At 46.4% G+C, this 20,010-nt stretch overlaps 1 protein-coding gene across 15 annotated transcripts in view; it reads right to left on the bottom strand.

Annotated features, from left to right (window-relative positions):
• Positions 1-20,010, bottom strand: part of CSMD1 (CUB and Sushi multiple domains 1) — a 1,700,362-nt gene that overhangs the window by 191,498 nt on the left and 1,488,854 nt on the right. For 14 of the 15 annotated variants that reach the window (XM_072950557.1, XM_072950544.1, XM_072950543.1 and 11 more), the window contains 5 exons: positions 18,380-18,496; positions 16,697-16,912; positions 14,731-14,919; positions 9,002-9,171; positions 4,707-4,863 (listed from right to left, as the gene is read on the bottom strand). In XM_072950557.1, the coding sequence (XP_072806658.1) occupies positions 4,707-4,863; positions 9,002-9,171; positions 14,731-14,919; positions 16,697-16,912; positions 18,380-18,496 (849 nt within the window). The remainder of the gene's footprint in view (positions 1-4,706; positions 4,864-9,001; positions 9,172-14,730; positions 14,920-16,696; positions 16,913-18,379; positions 18,497-20,010) is intronic. The other variant, XM_072950553.1, reaches the window with a different exon arrangement.

Below are 20,010 nucleotides of genomic sequence, written 5' to 3'. Positions count from 1 at the left end.
CAGGAAGCTGGAAAGCAGAGCAACCTTCCACGTAGGCAATAGCGTTTAAATGTAATCTTGAGGAATGAGGCAAAGGGCATCTAGCTGGAGGGAAAGAAAATTCTGAGGGCTTCTAGGATTATTCTGGCTTTCAATGATCTCTCATTTCTCTGGAAAATCGTATTTGCCATCATCATAAATAAATACATAAAATGCATCCTATATATTACACATAGATTTCTAAATCTTAGGCTGCACGAATACATATTATCATCAAGGAGTTGGAGTCTACTGGAGGAAGACATAAGAACTCATGTAAAGATGAAATGTATTCAGGGCAAACAGAACAATGTGTTGATGGTCAAATTCAACAGAAGATGAACTACATTATGGGTCAAGCATATTGGTCGATGAAAATTGGAGCCATGAACCGGCTCCTACAACACCACCTGCTGACCCATCCCGTAGCTGAGAACGTGGTGCCAGAGTCACACTTCTACTGACCAGCGCTTCCCAAGGGCTACACGCGACAATCCTGAGACATTTACCTTGACCAGGAACCGTGGCCCCCCTCCTCTGTTTCCATACAGCACTAATCATCAGTACACCAGTAACACATGCAAAGTCGGAAAGCAGACCCACCAGGACGGTCCAGAGGGGCCTGCCCAAAACGCGGTTCTTTACTGCCCGCCTGGAGAGCAGGAACTGAGGCTGAACTGTGACTGACGGTTGTCTGCTCCTCTCTACCCAACCAAGTAAGAGCACGCGACCCAGAGAGCCCTGTGGGGCACTGCTTCTGAGGAGCGACTGCTCTGGGAACATTCTTGTGGAACTCTAAGAGAGTCAACATATTTTTTTTAAGAATTCTGAAGATAACAGGAAATTTTCCTTTAATTTCTAGAACTCTTTTTCTGCAAAAATATTTGCTGAAATATTTAGAAGACAGAGCAATCCATTGTCAATATGATGTTTTCTGATATTTGAAGAGCTTTACAATCACTGGGAGGAAACAAACAAATAAGACGTTTCTGTTAAATACAGTGAAAGCCTCATTGCCCGAGACGGCCCTGCGGGACCGGTGCCCCGTGGAGCACAGCTTGGCTGACAGTGACCCAGTCTAAGGTCCTTATATTACAGATCAGACATCTGTGCGAGAGCCATTACAGAGCGGGATAACATGTGAACACCCACTGCCCCGGTCTGAAAAAGCCTGTGGGTTATGCTTAAACTTGACATAATTACAGAATCAGAAGACGACCATCTGTTATGAAAACATATGAATCTGTAACAAAAAGCAGTGGTTCTGTAACAGAGGTAAATGTTTTCAGTTGTACGTTGCTCTGACCTATTACTCAGAAACCAATAGTTACTTAGTGAACGTCTACTAATATATTTGCTCCTTCTTGTTCCAAAGATGCCTGGTTTTCTTCCTTGGCAGTGCTTCTACATATATAAGCATCAATCAATGTGGAACTCATCAAAGTGGGATCATCTAAAATATCCTAAAGTAAGTTCATCGACAGTTCTGGCCTTTATTTAGAAGACATGGATTTGGGTCCCAGCTGAAACACTCTGGACGTGAAAGCTTCAGCAACCCACTTAAAGATCTGGGGGCTCAGTTCCTGATTTACAAAGATGAAAAGGTGCTAATCACCAAGACTCAGAATTGCCAAGAGGGAAAAGTTAGAAAGTCCCGGAAAGGACACTCTGGTTTACGCATATATGGTTTGTACCTATTTGAAAAGTGTCAGGATGTTTATTAAGCTATATATTTACTCTCTGTTGACAGTTTCTAATCCACTTGTGTGCAGATTAATTATGGATTTGAAATATTTAAATATGAATGTTTTCCTAAGTAATGCAACTAACCAACAAGAGGCAGTTACAAAAGTCTTTTGAAAATAATTGAAAGTGTCTTTAAACAATCTTAAGCTTTAATAATTTGCACAAAATATTTTATAATCATTTGTTGTTTCCAAACCATCTTGTAGAGATGAAGATTTGTTTCAGGTATTTGATCACACTGTGGGAGTCTGGGATTTCAGTTTAAACCTAAGAATTTAGTGTGAAGTTAATAATACTTTGATTGCAGCCATCAGCACCAACGAGTCTGTATTACAAATTTCTTTCCCATCTGGCAGGGTGTTGCAGCTCCAGGACAACCTTACAGACAAGACTTGGACCCAGGGAGTGACTGTGTGCTTGTAGGTCGAGGCAAAGAGGGAAAACAGCAGAAGACAATCACTGCTGTCAAACCGATGATACTAAGAGTGAAATAAACTCCAGGCACCCCCAGTACTTCTGTCTCCTACTTTTACAAAGTTTATGCTCTATGTAAAAAAAAAACACGAAATCCATCTAATTGGAAAGTACCCACACACAGATCCACAGTTTCAAGCTCCCCAACGTGATGCAGAGCAATGGAGCAGCAGCAGGGGTCCTCTGGGTCTGGAGGGGGCGGTGACACACGGCCACCGCAGCAGCGGTGTGCGGCGGGGCCGGAACAGCACGCGGAAGCAGCTCCTCCAGCTGAGGGGCGGCCGGCCCGACACATGTGAAGCCCACAGCCTCTGGCTTCAGTTCAGCCACACGCTTTCAGAGCAGGTGGACCTTCCTAACCGCCATTTGGAAAATCAGAGGGGAAGGCAGGATTCTGGAAACAATTCAGTCACCCCACCTCAGTGACACACCCAGTGACTGTAGATGCTGCCGGGCGGATTTGCTTCCGGATGTCTCTGCACAACCATGAGAGCGCAGGACCAAGATGGCCCTCCTTGGAACAGAGGGAAGACAGGAGGCAGCCACCCGGGCTGAGAGAGTGACGAGATGCAGCACGGGGTGTAACACGACACCCCTTCTTTGAAGCAGCTGCCAAGCTCAGGAAGCCGGCACTTGGGCGGCCTGGGATGAGGCCAAGGAGATGCAGGGAAGAGAGAGAAAAGCTCCCAGGCCGAGGTTCTCAGCTCTCTGCTAACAAACCGTCGCAAGACGGAAGGCTTTTTCAGACAAGCCAAAGCAACAGGAGTGGGAGGAACAGCCAGGTGTGCATGGGATTCGCCTCGGTTCTAGTAAAGTTACCCAGAGGGCTTTCAAGCGGCTTTCCTTCTCAAGTATCCGTGTTCCTCCAAGACTGCAAGAGTAGGGTAAGAGCTAGGAAGTGGGGTGGACACATCCAGGCAATAAAACAGAGAAATGGTGGACATACGATGGAGAACCCATAGTAGAAGGGGAAAAAAAGAGATCACGACGGTTCACACGTTATCCACAAGCAGAGCCAACTGGCTGTACAAGAACTCTTTGAAACTTTTTTGAGAGTGAAATTTGGAAAAGCAGAATTCTAGTACATAGAAAAGTATAATTATACATTTATTTTATAATGCATCTGCTACTCGTTTATCTGCATACAATGTAATTAACGTGCTATTTCTGGAGATTTTTTAAACGATTATTCGCATGAAAGTGAACATCGGTTTCTTTTTCATTTCTGAGCTACTATAATTCTATTTTTGCCCGAAGTCTTATGATTCTTTAACTGCAAATTCATCTACCAAGGGGGTTTGAAGCACTTACTCTTCCTTTAGGGCACATGGGTTAGCTTTGCGTCCGGGATAAGTACTATCTTTTTCACGCCTTCCTCTGCTTATCTGTCAGAGAAAGGAATCAGTCTTGATAGTCACTAACACATTTTCATGCTCAAAAATCCAAAATTTTTAATTTCCCATGTCATGGTATTTGGTGTCATAAATATTTTTAATCATCAGACTGGTGAGGGATTGGACTGTCTTCTGTATTTTAAGCATTTTAATTAGTTACCCATGCCAAGTAACTGAAGTAAATTTTTTGCTTTATTTTTGTGGAACTAAAAATGTTAAAATGACAGTTATCACACTGCCAACTTCTCTTTGTGAAAGCACAATCTCGTCTCCTCCTTTATTTCATCCTCCTTTGTCTTCCTCATGTTTATCATTTTAAAAAACAGGAATTTTCCATATCGGGCTGTATTAATAGGGGAGGACTGTAGAACACTGGGGAAAACTGTGAGCTGCAGATCAAATTCTGGCTCCACCAACTCATACACCTGGTATCTTGGACACATACTCCAATTACCTGTGTTTAATTTTCTCATTAGGAAATTCGTTGTGTTACGGAAGAGCTTACTTCGCAGGTCTGATACACATATACACACATATATATACACATGTATGTATACACATATTCATGCATCTGTATGTATAAATGAATCTCTATTCCATAATGTGTTGGATCTAATACATGTACAGATAGATAGATGTAACAGAAAAGAATTGACGTGTGGTAGGCATTCAGACTATCACTATCAACCACATCAAACATTCATCCCAAATCTTTCATATGTGTGTATATAAATTTTTGTCAGTGTGCACTATATCACAGTTATATCACAGTATTTTTCACAGTAATTTTAAGCCTAAAAGCTCTTAAATGGAACGATATTTACTTTTCAGGTACAAACATATCATTACAAAGTATTAAGACTACTAACTAGATTAATTTCAAAGTATCACTTCAGGTAATGGGCCTAAATTTACTGTCTGCTCAATGGTGCACAGAATTAAACAGCAATCCGAAACACAGTAAGGGGCCAGGAAAAAAAGTCAGTATTTAAAATGTATCATATCAGCAAAGTAACAGATGTACCCTGAGAAAATCAGAAGTCAAAGGAAGCGAAGAAGCCGCGCGGCACTTACTAGTGTAGGCGAGCTGAAAGCCCCGGTCGGTGTCCGAGCCGTTGGAGTTGAATTCCAGCCGCAGGTGGTTGGAGGTGCTGTTCAGGGCCAGCCCCAGCAGCTCGCTCCTGGTGAAGGCTCCCAGGGGGCGTGACGAGCTGTCTTTCCCATCATAGACCTGAGGACGAGTCACAGCCTGAGTCGCACTTCTGTTGTCACGTGAGCAATTTTAACAAGAAACTAAAAGTTTCAAAGATACGATTTTATACAGTACTTAAAAAATCACACAGTTTACAGAAAGCTGAGTGGATGGCACTGCTAAACAATGTTTGTAAAGTTTTAAAGTTGATAATTAACATTAAAGACAAAAGATTCCATTTGTGTCCAGATCACTTCACATGTGTCACTTTGAGAGTCCTTTCTGTGTTCAGTGGCGAACGTCTCCTCTTCTACGTGAAGGTGTTACAAGACAAAGTGCTCACCTTTTCTGGTCTCTGACCCGAGGGGACCTTAGTTTTGAGTGAGTTATAAAAAAGGAATCTCGCTGTGTGTCGGTGCCAGAGGGCTGTGCCATCTCGCTCTGAGACACCTGGCGCTCCTGTAGCCTGAGCAGGTACCCTAACCGCTTCCAGGGCCAGCAGACAGGGCTCAGTTCTAGGGGGCACTACGTGAGGAGGGAGGGGTTCCCTCCCCCTCTAGTCTGGCCGAGGGGGTCCACGCTGGGGAGGAGGACTCCCAATCACTGATCCCGGGCTGGGGGGGATGCATCAGTCTTAGGGCGTGGGCATGGGGGGTGCCCCACAGGACAGTTTCCTAAAGCCGGAATAAGCAGTGTGTGCATTCTGGCAGACTCGGCGTGGAGATGCCGCACAGCCCTGGTAACCGGTCAAGACTAGGACGCTTGGTGGGAGCGGCTAACCCATCGGCCTCTGAACCACTTCACTCGTTCCCAGCAAGGAACTGCTGGTGTGGAACACGGCTTTTTAGGAGAAAGAATGAAAACATATTACATCATATTGCAGAACATTCAGTTCTTCTCAATTAAAAAAAATCTTCACTAAGTAAAGGTTATCAGAGCCTCAGTCCTCAGCTCCCCGTGTGTTTACAGCCCTTGCTCCTCTCCTCCCTGCACAGGCTAATTCTGCCTTTCCTTCTCCTGTCTCTCTTCTCAAGCATGCGTAAACCACACACTGCTTGGCAGACACACACGAACTCACACACTCCTCAAGGGAAGGGGCACGTTTAGAAGAATTAATTTTAGGGGTCACTGTCTGCTTCCATTTAATTAAACACACGTATGCCCTATACCCGCTCACCGAGGCCGGCAACAGGCTAGTGCTGGAAAAACCATGGTTCGGCTTAACACAGATTCGCTCAGCATAGCGAGGCTCTGACTCCCAGATTACAAGGAGTTTTAAATCCAGAGGACTCTGGCTCAAAAATTAAGTGTCCAGGCCTCTCCGATAAGGTCTTAGGTCACCCCACAAACTGTGTGATTCTCCGTGACTCATAGAAACCCACGGAGATGAGGGGCATTAAAGCCAAACACACACACACAGGCTACTTCTCAGAGTTCTGGAGCATCGACTTCTGGTCACCTGCACTGGTCCTGGCTTGTCTGAGCGCTTCTCAGGGATGCACCAGATCACACGGGCACATCCGGCTCCCAGCATCCTCATGGCTACAGTCACCAAACACGGACCGTTGCCAGAATGAATCCCAAGCTCCTCCAGAAGAGAAGTTCTGTGGATCCACCCACATCCCCAGCAGTGAGCACTGGGCTCACAGGGCATCTCCCAGGATGAAGAAGGCGCCCGCTAGCGTGGGGACATGTGCTGTCACCTCTCTCAAGTGGAAACTCTGGATTCAAGCTTCGCATGTACCACAGAGGATGACACACACGGGATTGGAAGTCAAAAGGCTCGACTTCTAATTCCAGTTAAATTAGTAACAAGCGATTTCGTTCAGCACAGCACCCCCAAGTGTTACGTCTTCCTCTGTAAGCAGCTGGAATCAACACTCTCCCTTCAGTCATCAGAAAAAGGCTCCTTGAGTCACGAGTCGGTACAAGGCTGGTACTGTTTGCGCTGCAAGCCCTCTTTGGAGCTGGGCCCAGAGGCAACGCCACAAGCTCCACGTGGAACGGCCACGGTGGCCGACGAGCACGACCAGGAACGTCACGAGGAGTCCTGGAGGGACGGTGCTCAGAGGGCTGAGGGGTCCCTCCTGGTTTTGCAGGAGCCTTACCCAAGGCTCTGGGTCCGAAACTAACTTCTCTTCCCATTACACGCTCCTCTTCGTGACATGTTCCTCACAGCTCTGTTTCTCTTACGTGACTTTTCCACACAAAACAGGAAAGCACCACGTTTGTGTGTGGGGGTGGTGTGAACATAAGTTTGTCTTTGTTACTGGATCACAGTATGTATGTAGGGACAATGTAAACAGCTTTTATGCTCAAAAATTAATATAATCCCACTTGAAATGCTTTTAGCACTGAGATATTTATTAGCATATTCAATAAAATATATGCCTGCAAAACATGTAGGCATTTCAGATGATTGACAGTTTCTCTGCAATTAAATGTGGTAAGACTTTTTTTGGATTTTTCGTTATAATCAAGTTTAAATGGCACACAGTCACAAATGAACAGGATTTCTTTCTTCCATTTCAATAATATTTATCTGTGTATATTTAATGCAGTGTCTCTAATCACTCACCTGCACCAAAGAATAGTTCATCATTCTTTAAGAGTTCGCCTTAAGGGCTTAATGACTTCTAACTCAAATGGAGCTTATCAAGGAATTCAGAACCAGTTCTTTACGATGCAACTTTGTATTTTTTTTTAGATCAGTGAGAATGCACTAGTTTCCAGCCTGCAAATCACTTCCTAATCACAGTGATTCACACTGCCAGCACGAGCTTTCGAAAGACCATTACAATGAAAAAAACAACTGGAATAAGACCACTCTTCTAAATTACGACAGTGAACCGTGGTCAGGGATGGACTTGGAGGAAGCGGGCATTGAGTCTGGAAGCTTCTCTTCACCTGTGCAGGTAACGTCTAATGAGGCCGAGTAGAACCTGCCAGGGACCCCACTTCACCCATTGTGCACACAGAGAGAGATCGCAGGTGCACAACGTTCTGCTGTTGGCAGCCTCTCAGCACAGCCTCATAATGCTCAGGCTTAGAGTGAGTCAGGTCTCCTGCATCGGAGACCTATCACTGTGTGCCTCCATGTACACCTGTACATATGTGTGGAAACCCCTAGAACTTTACAGAGGGAATGAGAAGAGAGACGCCCCCTCTTGCCATAAATCAGCCATGCGCCCTGGACAAATGGCTCCCTTCCCACCAGAACGAGCAGGCGGATGGCCTGGAGGACAGCCAGCCTTGGTCTCTCTGCTCAAAGCCTCTCTCAGGTCCCTGAGGCTTGGGCTACATGTGGCAGGCACCCACCCCCTCCGCCCAGGAAGGTCCCCATTTTCCTGAAATGGTGATGGGGGTGGTGGGGATTACATCAGAAGCCGAAGGAGTAATGGGGCGTTTGCGGTCGGAGCTGAGATTTTCAGATCAAGACCTAGGTGTCCCTGGAATCGCTTCCCTGACCGTTTCCTGGAGTCCATCTGGGATGTGGGTGTTGTGTAGGGTCCTGAATCCCACCCAGAGCAGTTCCCCGAGGCTGACAGGTGGAATGGTCTAACGCACAGGCCCCTGCTGCTGACCCCAGGCCCGGCACACCTCTGAGTCCTGTGAACACGGCCTAGGCCAGGGGTGAGAGTCTGCCTCGTCCTCGCCTGACTTCCCAGAAGCCCTGCTGTGTGTTCCAGTGACAGCACTGGGCTTGCTTCCACCAGCACCTCAAAATCCTTCTAGCTCTGAATGCCATGCTCACATTTACAATCAAGAGTGAGTGTAGAAAGGGTTGGTTTGGGGGTCTTGGAAGTTTGATAATGACTGTTATGTGCTAGGCACAATGCTAGAAATTCTATCTATATTATGGCATGCAATCCTCAAAACAGCCCCCAAGGGTAAGTACTGTTGCATGGTTTTACATGTAAGAAAACTACAGCTTAAAAATGTCAAATGACTTGCCCAAGACACACAACTAATAAGCGTGAGATCCAGGATTACAGACTGAGATGCTGCCAAGTCCACACACACGTGATCCTACGGGCCACCTCCTCACACTCGCTGGACGAGCAACCTGGGAACGACGTGCACCTGTAAAGACAGGCTGACACACGTGCAGGTCTGTTCCTGCACACACAGGCGGACACACTGCGCCTACTCCTTGAGAAGGAAAGACTCCTCTTACCTTCAGAACATCTCCTTCAAACAGCTGGAAGCTTCGCGCCCTGAGGTGGATTCCCTTGCCAGCTTCTGTTTCGATCTCATAGATACACTCATGGTTATTATCATAATTTGATGGGAAATTCGGAGACAGTAATGTTCCTTCGTTTCCTTTGACACTTGCTCCACATTCAGCTAAAATAAACAGGACATTAAAAAAGGAAGAGGAGTCAAACATGGAGTTATTGATTTTAATAAACAAAAACTTTTAAGTCATGACAACCTGCCCTTCTCTCAACATACGTCTGCTATTAACACACTGTTTCTACAGATCAGTGACTTCTTTTTACTGCTTTATCAACTGGACTGGAAAAATACCTCCATTCATCCCATTTCCAAGGCTCTGTTTCTTTTACTAGACCGCGTCTGACTCTGTGGAAGCAGCGTGCTGTCCTACAGAGAGTCCGAGAATAGAAGACTCTCCCGAGCGCCTGCTGCAGCGGTCACTGGGCGGCCACCTGTCCCTGCCCACTTCTGCCTCGTGGACCGCCCTGCCAGCTCCGATGTGCTGACTCTACGGCTATGTCAACGTGACGTTCCTGCGTTGGTGTCCTGTGCCATCGACCCAGATGCGTTTAAAGGGGACTCTAACGACGGAGCAAACCGCCCGGTCACCCGCTGCTGGGCACAGCCCTGAGCCCGACTGCCCATCCTGGGCCAGGAGCGCTTTTGCCGGTCAGCAAGTTTGTTCTTCAGCCCTTGTCCTGACGAAAGGAGAGGGAAAGTCACCTCTAGATCCAAATCTGCACAGAACAATCCTCAATCAGGGTTAAAAAAAAAGAAAAGAAATATAGCTCCCCACTTTCTGCCAGCTTGGAGAAGGTCACTCACACCCTCAGTCCCTGCCTCCTCACCCACGGAAGTGAAGGAGTGCGACTAAGCCCTGAAATTGCGTCCAAAATGATCACAGAATGATAAGGTTGCTCTGTGTGTGCATGTGAGCGCGTGTGAGTGCATCTATGTGCCTGTGTGGCAGCAGAACTTGTGATTCTGCATGAGATAATTTGTTGGCCACACTATGTGACAAGCACAGTGGTTTTTAAAACTTCAAATAAGCATGAGTGTGGAGGAAAATGATCAAGTTAGAAACTGAAAATCAGTAACGCGCGCACATAATGGGCTGAGAGGCCGGTGTGTGCGCTGCGGTCACGGGTGCAGAAGGCGCCCACGGCTCCGGCCGAGCTCTCGTGGGCCCGTTCTCATGACTGGCTCTGTCTGCACCCATCTTTGTCAGACAGTCACTGAAGGCAGCTGCACCACCAGCCATGATTCCCCGGCCTGCCCAATGGAAGGGGACAGCTGGAGGCTCAGGACCACCTCACCAGCACTTGCGCCCGTGGGTCTCAGGACGCCCCATGTAGATGGATGGAGGAGAGCATCAGGGGGACACATGGGAACACCTGGGTGCACCTGTCCCTTGTCCTCCCTTCAGGAAGGATGTGAGGTGGGTTTTATGGGAAATGGGTGGTGGAGGGGGAGTGTTGAGAAAGAAGCACAGGGAATTAGTGGTCCCAAAACAAGGCCACTGGATTTTATAATAATTTAAAAAATTATACTATGGTTACTATTATTATATATTCATACATTTGTTTAACTATAATACTTTTTTGGAAACAATTTTTACGGCGAGAAAGGCTACTGACGTGTCTCTCAGGCTGTGCCTGCACCTCTGTTCTTGCTCAGAACCATGACGTGGTCCTTGAACAGCGTGGAAGTCCTTCCACATCAGGAATGTGGTGATACTCAGGAATTCTGAGATGGAGGATACTCAGCTGTGCCTCTTAAATTCCTTACGGATTTGATATAATCTCTAAGTGCTGAAGAACAGAGTCGTGGACTTTTAAAAAGGCCTAACTAATGACCAGTACGCTTTATAAGTAGTGGCTCCTAACACCACGTACAACTATCAGTAATGCAATCAGCACCGGATACGTTTGTCGTGGAAGAGAGTAAGCCTCGAGGACTTCTGTCTGGAGAGGTTACCAGTTAACTTGGTTACATCTGTTCTCGCATCAGCACGCAGGGCATTGATCATATACTTTGTTTTTCATAATATAACAAAAAGGCAAGACTGGAAAGAAGACTTTAGCATTTGGATACATGGGAAGAAAGATGTGTCAACAAGACTGAGAGGTGCACTAAATTCTGGGAGTCCATAGGAGATAATTGAGTGAAATAAGACATGAACAGTAAAAAGCAGGTGCTGAGAAAATTACAATATTTAAGTCATCAGAACTTCAAAAATTCTTTGAACTTGATTTAAGACACCCGTGCAAATCTCCAGTCCTAGAGCAATTAAACGTATCAATTTTAAGTCCTTTCAATAATCCATTTAAAATTGCTTTAAGATGAATGAACATAATTTCCCTTAAAATGAATCGTTTGCTCTTTTTTTTATAAAGAACCTACTGAAACTGTAATTAAAACTGAATTGTCGTTTAGGGTTTTGTAACGGAAGTAAACTAATTAAAATTAAATGAAGAAAACAGAAAGGAGCCAATTGATTTTTCAGTTAATTCTTCTGTACAAAAGCATCACCCTGTGAGGCTGCGCAGCAGCTCCGGCTGCTGTAACAGAACACAGACCAGAGGCTGAAGGAACAACACTTACTTCTCACAGCTCTGGAGCTGGAAGTCCACACCCACAGCACTCACCTTATGATCTGAAGAATTAATAAATATTCAATATGCATGAGTATTTCATCGGGGATATTAATTTACTATTTGACGAACAGGTGAAGTGTGCGATCCCTCAGTCTGCCTATGACCGCACTGACCTGGATTCAAGTCCTGTTGCTGAAGAACCTGCTGGAGACCTCACCACACCTCTCACCACTCAGGGACACTGACACCGGGCTGCAGGGCGCGGCGGCTCTCAGCTCAGGCGTCCACTGGGGAGGTCCACCCCCGCCCCGGCGTTTATTAGGGAAAGGTAAACTAGCGCGCTCTAGATTTCAGCTGGCAGTCCTCCAGGGTCGCCCGTGATCTTGAAAACGGACCTGCAACTTTGGACTAAGGATAGATTGTACTGATTTCTGCGATTTTAAAGGAAGAAAGACACAGAGTGCTGATGAATTAAACTTTGAGATCAAGGTAGGCGCTTCTGAGAGAAATGATGTTTGTTTGTTTGGCAAACACCTATTAAGTAAAGCATAGAGCCGGATTTTAGGGCTAAGGCAGCCCTCACTGTAAAGGGACGGTCAGCCCAATGGGAGACAGAAATAGGGGGACAAGTTTAGTGGGTAGAGTGGTCATTCTGGAGGGCCCCTCTCCGGCCAGTGGGTGACGGGATAGAGAAAACTCACATGTGAGATGAGTTCAAACACGAAGAAGTCAGCCTGCAGGAAACGGGGTGCACCCCCCTGCAAGTGAGGGAGCAGTGTGGAGGGGGCTCACAGGTCAGCAAGAGCCCTGGGGACCTGAGGTCCAGCCTTTGTGTGTTTGGGCACAAGGACATGAGAGAGTCTGGCCAGTGACCATGGCCCCCAGGCTGTGGTGAGTCGAGGGAAGGTCTGTCCTGGATGTTATGGGAGGTGAGTCCCAGGTCTGTGAAGTGGGCGGATTGGTGGGGTTCCGGGTTTGGACAGATCACTCTGGGAGCTGTGGCACCAGTGGGTGAGGGGGCTGCCCTGGAGGCCAGAAGCACTTTTAGACACAAGGCGAGAGCCTTCTCAGGGTTGGGCAGGGTGGGTGGGCTGGGGAACCCGACTGGAGAGCTGCGGGGTGGGCAGAATCTTCAGAACAAGCGAGGGATTAGACGTGGAGAACGAGAGAAGGGGAGAAATGAGAGCTCCCAGGGGCCACATGGGTCACCGGGTGGACTTAGTGCCTTGTTGAAGGGCCTCCTGCAGCCAGATGGGCTGCAAGGAAAGTCAGGACGCAGCAGGCAAAATGCAAGAGACGGACACAGCCAGGGCGCCCCCAGGCGCAGGGCAGTGAGCGGGGAAGCCCGCTACAGGCGCCTGTGCTGGCATCTCGCCGGCGTGGGCCTGGGGGCAAAGGTCTGAGGCTCTCTGTGCCGTAGTGCTCCCGTCTGCAGAGTGGACCTGATGGTAACAGTGCTGCCTGCAGAGGGGTTTTGGGGATTATGTAAGTTAGTGCTGGCCTAGAATTATGCTTAATAAACACTATCACTTCAGCCCTGCTCTCCTCCTCACTTTGTATTTTGGGCAACAGCGTAAAAACCCAAATTACAAAAATAATAGTGTAAAGATAATGCATCCAGGTAAAACAGAATAATGCCAAACGGAATATCAGAGTTAACAGACACTCAGTGTTACGTATGTGGATCAGAGCTTTGACTCCACTGGGCTGGGAGTTTTCTGTTCCAGATGCTAGACTCTCCTATTCAGTAACTTCCAACTTGGGGAATGGATTCTAGGCGACTCGGGGGACGTCCAGGGTCATCTAGAAAATACTGCGTCTCTTTTCCTCAAGACAGTGTTTAAGACAGCATCCAAATCTCAAACGAACATCCCAACTGAAAACAAGTGAGGACTGCCGTTCAGGGGACAGTCCAGTCACAGAAAGGTGCCGCCGCGCCCGGCAGGAGAGGAAGACGGCTCCGTCCACACTGCTGTCTAATTTTTATAATGAAGTCCCGGCCATCCTGCCTGGCATGTGTGGTGCTTTGGAACACGAAAAGACAGTATTAACTTTCGAATCGCGTAATATTCCTAAATGATTGAAGAGCTTCTGTGCGTCGGAAAATATCCGGTTTTACTAAGTTAACAATTTAGCATTTTTATGGGTATGAAACCTTACTTCCACAACTTCCCCATCTGCCTCAAGTTTACCAGCAGGTAAATCAGCGTGGAGCATGTCACGGGCTCCCCAGGGACTGAGAAGGCTCACAGAGAAGGCGGGCCGCCGTTAACCTCCAGACTAACGTCCTGATGCTATGACACCAGCAATTTTCCGTAACTTCACAGAGCAGATTGCAAGCCCTTCCCAGGCTGAGCAGCGTGGTGTGTGGCAGGTACCAGACACTGCCCCTGGGGCTGGTGGCCAGGCCGTCCAGGTGTGCGGGCGAACGCCGGCACTCCGACCCTGAGACCCCGCGGCGGCGCGCTGCCAGGTGCACCGTGACGGCGACCCCCTGACCGTGCACCTTAGTCCCACCGTTTCAGCACAGCACCTCGTTCCACATATAAATTCCCACTGCTCTCTGGAATGACCTCCTGAATTCCTCAGGAACACAGTGCAACAGCTAACTCAGCATTAACATCTTTACAGCACCCACTCTGCGGGAGTATGCCACCAACGTCGCGTCGGTTACAGTGAAAAGAAACAACAGAACGATGACTTTAAATCGTCACCGTCATTCTACAAGGAGACACTCCCTGCTCTCACGCAGCATGAGCGTCAAAGGCTGTGCTAATACAGCATGGCTGTGGCTTTTGTTTTCCCTTTAGTTCCAGATTATTTTAGTCAAATGCATCACATATATATTTTTTTTCCTTCATAAATATGCCTAACACATGATCTAGCTTCACTCTTGTCCCGTCATGACATTGTACAGCTGAGCGGGGCTGACTTTATACATGCGGTTCCCCCACCCCCGCCCGCCGCCCCCAGCAGGGGGGCCACTGCCCAGCGCCCGGGCTCCTGCCCGTCCCCTGCCCAGCTCGGCCCTACCCTGACTGCACACGCCTGTCCCCCCGGATGAATGAAATGAAAGCGTGCGACCACCTACCCACACACCTTGGCAGAGGCGCACTCCACACGCGACGGCCCCCACCCAGGCACGTAAGCTTGGCTGCACCTTCTAAGCGGTAGCCCGCGAAGCACGAGAACGTCAGGGCGTCCCCGACCCCGAACTGAAAACCGACTCTTCTGCTGAAGGCAGGGACGCCAGGGTCGTCGCACGGCTCGAGGTCATATTCTGAGACATGAGGAGACAGAGCACATGTGTGGGAAGCTGGGGAACACTCAGAATCATTTAGCAACAATAAAAAAGTGCTGCTGTTTTTAAAAAGCATCTATATATATATTTTCCAGACTCTGCTGTAACTGTTACATGGACTGCTCTCCTTTGTACCATGAGCTCTCTCATGACCAGCAGAATAAACTACACACAGTATTTTTTAAAACAGGTGCACAACCACCAGTGACCGATGCTCAGGGCAGAGCAGGGAGGGGCGCGGCCCCACCCGAGCGTCCCCGAGCGTGCGGCTCTCTCCCCCAGAATTTCATGAGCACCTGCAGGGACACTGACTGGGGGACATAACTGAGAAATGCCCCTTTAACACAGTCTTCTAAAAAAAGACAGAAATCAACTGGACTCCCAAGGGAGAAAGTCCAGACACAAAGCATACGGATTTTATACAAATATCAGGAAAGTCTCCAGAAGGGTAAACGCTAAGATAAAGGGTGAGGGGTGCTATTTACACAGGGTCTGAAATGATTCAGAGCATCTTAAAACCCCTAAGAAATCTTTTTTTTTTAAAAAACAGCTTTTCAGTCTGTCAATGACACTTCAGGAAAGCTAAAAAAAGGACAGTATTTCATGTTCACATGTTGTTAATGATCACGCAATACTTGGTAATTATCGATGGCTTACTCCCTCCTACGTGTAAGATGCAGAAATGAAACTATCCTGATGTGGAGGAGGAACGTGGAAACCCCTCTACCAAGACTTGCAGCTTCAGAGCAGGAGATAAAGTAAATAATCAAATGTAACCATGAGCCTGACCAGCAGCATCACATCTTACTCGGGAACTGACCGGAACTTTAGAGGGAGTCCCTTGTGATTACAGGACTCAGGAACCACCTTGCGGAATCACGTTAGCTCTGGGCAACGAAGAGTGAAGTGGAAAAACGTTCGTTCTTTCCAAAGTATCAAATTCGCAAATGCAAACTAGTATGGCTGTTTACACCCATCAGCGACCTCAGAGCAGCCTTGCCTGCCTGTCGCTGGGGGTGAACCCGAGACCCTGCAGGAGCTCTGACCGCAATCTGTTCACTAAACATTGTTTATTTATGTGATTAAATTTATCCCCCACATGTCTGACCAGTTTAGTGTCTGTAATGTTTTTTCTCATCTGCAAAAAAATATGAGTATCATTCCTAGAATCGTTCAAACTAAACAATTTACCCCATACAAATAACATCTGAAACAACATGAATCCTTTACAAATATTGTGTTTTATATGAAACATTAAAATATTCCTTAATTTTAGAGTATCATCTTGTCTCTTTGTGTGGTGGCATTAAAGCCAACCGAAGGCTCGCCCTCTGCTGTGTTCACAATTCTCACCCTGAAGGTGGCTGTCGGTACAGGCAGTGGCGTCTCCTGGAGGCAGGATCTAAAATCATCAGACGACAGCTGATTCTGAGGATGTCCCCCAGTGCGGACAGTTCCTCCGCGATTTTGACAGAACTCATGACAAGAAGAGACTGAGAAGACAGCGATATGTGGGGGGACGAGACATTACACACAATGTGAGGTGAGCAGTGTTCCGTGGACGCCAGGCAGCTGTCCTTGCATCTCAGCTCAGGGAGGTCCCACCTCCTCGCCCACCAGCCAGTGCTTCTCACTGTTCGGCTGTTTACCTGTAATCACACACACACACACACACACGCACGCACGCGCACACGCACACACACTCACACTCGCAAATGGTACACGTATCGCCGGAGAAGAGAAGATCTCAGTGTACCTGAGAATGTGATGTTGAAGCCCTCGTAGGAGATGGAGAAGTCAGATATAAACCGAAGCTGGGCAGTGAAGTTCCCGAACAAGCCCGCTCTAATGGTGTGCGGCAGCACCGAGCCCGTGAGCCGGGCCACCGGCTCGGCGAAGCTCCCGTCCTCCGTGATCAGCAGGTAGTCATGGGAGCCCTCCAGGTGGAAGGTGTGGAAGGCCATCTGCACTCCTGAGAGGCGAGACGGAGAGAGTGAGGGGGAGGGAGGGACGGACAGCCTGTGGCAGGGAGGGGAGAGTCTGTACAGTTAGCATCTCGGGAGAAAGAATTTCTTCTGGGCTCAGAGGCATCAAAGCCTTGAATCAAAGTATAATCTTAATACATAAACTTGACTTTGAAGTTGGAAAGAAAAATGCAGAGAATGGGTAGAGAATGGCTTTAGAAGTGAAAGAAGGAAGAAGGAATAAACAGCACAAATGAACACGTGAGCATATGAGAGTCTAGCTGGACGTAGGGGTGGAGAGACGGATGCCGACGCAGGTACAGACAGACGTGAATACATAAGTGAGACATGGCGGGAGGTTCGCCACAGGCTGCGCTCAGGACTGGTCACTGGGTCCTTAGGGAAAGTGTCCCCGAGCAACGAAGGACCAGATAAACGCTCCCTTTCATATTAAACATGCTGTCCTTTAGAGAACCTTAGCTCAGAGGTCTAACAGATAAGCTTACACAGCTGAGGGAAGACCATTTTAAAATCATAGTTTTATGTGCCCCTTGTGCATATGGCCTCAGTGATATACCCACAAAGTACTATTTCTGAATTCCTGTAAGTGAATAAAATTAACCATGAATAGGTCCTTTTTAATAAAAATACTTATTTTGTAATGACAGCACCTTAGTCACTCATGATGTGTTTCTTCCTTCTTAATTTCCTTTAAGGTCAAGTTGTTTTAACACGCATTCATGATGACATAGTGTAATACAGTGTGTATAACAAAACACGTTAAGTTTAACATCAAGTTGAGTTCACATCTAAGTGGTGAGACAAAAGCTACATAATGTGATCAAAATCTCCAATTATATTCTTGAAAATGGTAAGTTTAGTCATACAAAAAAAGACCAAACGTATAGTTCTAAATCTAAGATTATAAGCTGTTTCTTACATAAAACACTTTTTTTTCTGGTTTTCGCTCTATATATTTATAAAATGAGGATAATGAAATCTGTTCTGTAAGTCAGCACTGGAGGATGTGAAGATGAATTATTCATTATGTGTAATGATACCGGGTAAACTCAGAACACAAAGCAAGTGCAAGGCTGCGTCATAGAGTTATCATGGAAACGAGAAGTTTAGATAATTTCTTATTTCCTTTTTTTAATCAATATATTCAAATCTTAGTTAATGCCCACCTCTTTTTCCTTACTATTACACCTAATTTTTAAGCTTATGTTCACACGCATAAATTCAAGTTATCTGATCAACTGAGCATAAAACAAGAAATCTACATTTGCTTGAAAGGACCAATCAGTTAGAGACCATTTTTCTTCTAAGTTCTCATTAAAAACACAAAATTAACAGTTGAACTACACATAAGGAAATCAGTTATCTTACTTGTTCACATATGAATATGTTTTCCTTGTTCTCATGTTTGTATCTAGGTAATTATTTTGTATATAAAATCTACATAGCATTCTTACCCTTTCCGTGAGACACCTCAATGGTCCATGTACAGTTTAGAGAGTTTGGGTAAAAATCTGGAAACCCAGGAGAAAGGACTGTTCCACTCTTCCCATGGATGTAGCCTCCACAGAGAGCTTAAAATAATAAAGAAATATTATTCTAGTTTTAAAGTTTTATAATAGTCGCTGAATAAAATACTTTTAAAGTGACATTCAATTTGCACAAGGGCTATAAAAATATCTAGTATCATCTCCATAAAAAATAAAACGAAAACTTTATTTTACTTGCAGTATGCCAGTTCATATGCAGTGTCCTAAACAGCACAAAACCTAGGAAAATAACAAGAGTAAGGCTTAACAGCTGAAGGAGAACCCTCTTGTGTTGGTTAATTTTATGTGTCAACTAAACTGAGCACAGGATGCCCAGACTTAACCAAGAGTGATTCTGGGTGTGTCTGTGAGGATGTTTCTGGGGGAGATTCACATGGGGATTGGTGGACTCAGTAAAGCAGACTGCCCTCCCCAAAGGGGGTAGGCCTTGTCCAACAAGTTGAAGGCCTGAAGAGGTCAAAAAGGATGAACATCTCACAAATAACATGGAACCCTTCTCGCCTGATGGCTTTCAAACTGGAACATCAGCTTCTTTCCTATTTTCAGACTGAACTAAAACATCAGCTATTTCTGAGTCTTGAGACTGCCAGCCTTCTGATTGGAATTTGTACCACTGGCTCTCTGAGTCTCCAGCCTGCTGCCTACAGATCTTGTGATTTGAGAGCCTCCATAATCACGTGAGCCAATTCCTTATAATCACTCTCTCTCTCTCTCTGATCCCATTTGATTCCATTTCTCTAGAGTTGCTGTTCTTCTTAGCAGCACTTCTCTGAATGTAAACCCTTTACAATATATGTCCTGTTCAACACTCTCACAGACCATTTTTGAAGGAAGAAAAAGAAATCTATACACAATCACGTGAAGGGGAAAGTCATGACATTTATGGAGTCAACGTAACATGGGAGTTTAAGTGCTCAGGCTCTGATGTCAGAAAGTGACAGGAAGTTCAGACTCCAACCTTGTCACTTGCTGGCTCTGAGATCTTTGGCAAGCGGCTCACCTTCCCTCCTTTACAGGTGCCTTATCTTGAAAATGAAAGCAGGGATGAAAGCCATCTCAGGGCAGCTGTTTATGACGACTGCCCTGTAGAACACAATTTACAGGGTCTCATATGTGGCAAATACCCCGAACGTTAGTTGTCAATAATTACTAACAGGTGTTAAATCTTCAAAATAGCAATGATTTAAAATTTGAATTAAACTCGCTGCGCCTTAATTTTGCAAACGTTGAAAAGTGACACATTCTTATAGATGCTCTTCTTTTCTTGCACATCTTAAGTCCTGTCAAGGTCTCCTGAGACTGGAATAGCTGAACTGAAAGGAATCAAAGCTGATGGAATCAGCACAGCAGGAGACAGGTGAGGCCGCAAAGGGATGGACACCTGGCCTTGCAGTCGCCCGCTCCCAGGACGCTGAATATTGAGCAAGTGATGGAAGGATGGAAGGAGGGCAGACAGTCAACCCAGTGCTAACAGTCCGCTCTGCGACAGGCCATTGGCTGCCAATTTATTGCAAGTCCTTGGGTTCCTACTGGATCTT

The sequence above is a fragment of the Vicugna pacos genome, chromosome 26 (genome assembly GCF_048564905.1).
Source record: "Vicugna pacos chromosome 26, VicPac4, whole genome shotgun sequence".
NCBI lineage: Eukaryota > Metazoa > Chordata > Mammalia > Artiodactyla > Camelidae > Vicugna > Vicugna pacos.
The sequence above is the reverse complement of the archived record's forward strand: the minus strand, read 5'-3'. Positions and strand labels throughout refer to the sequence as shown.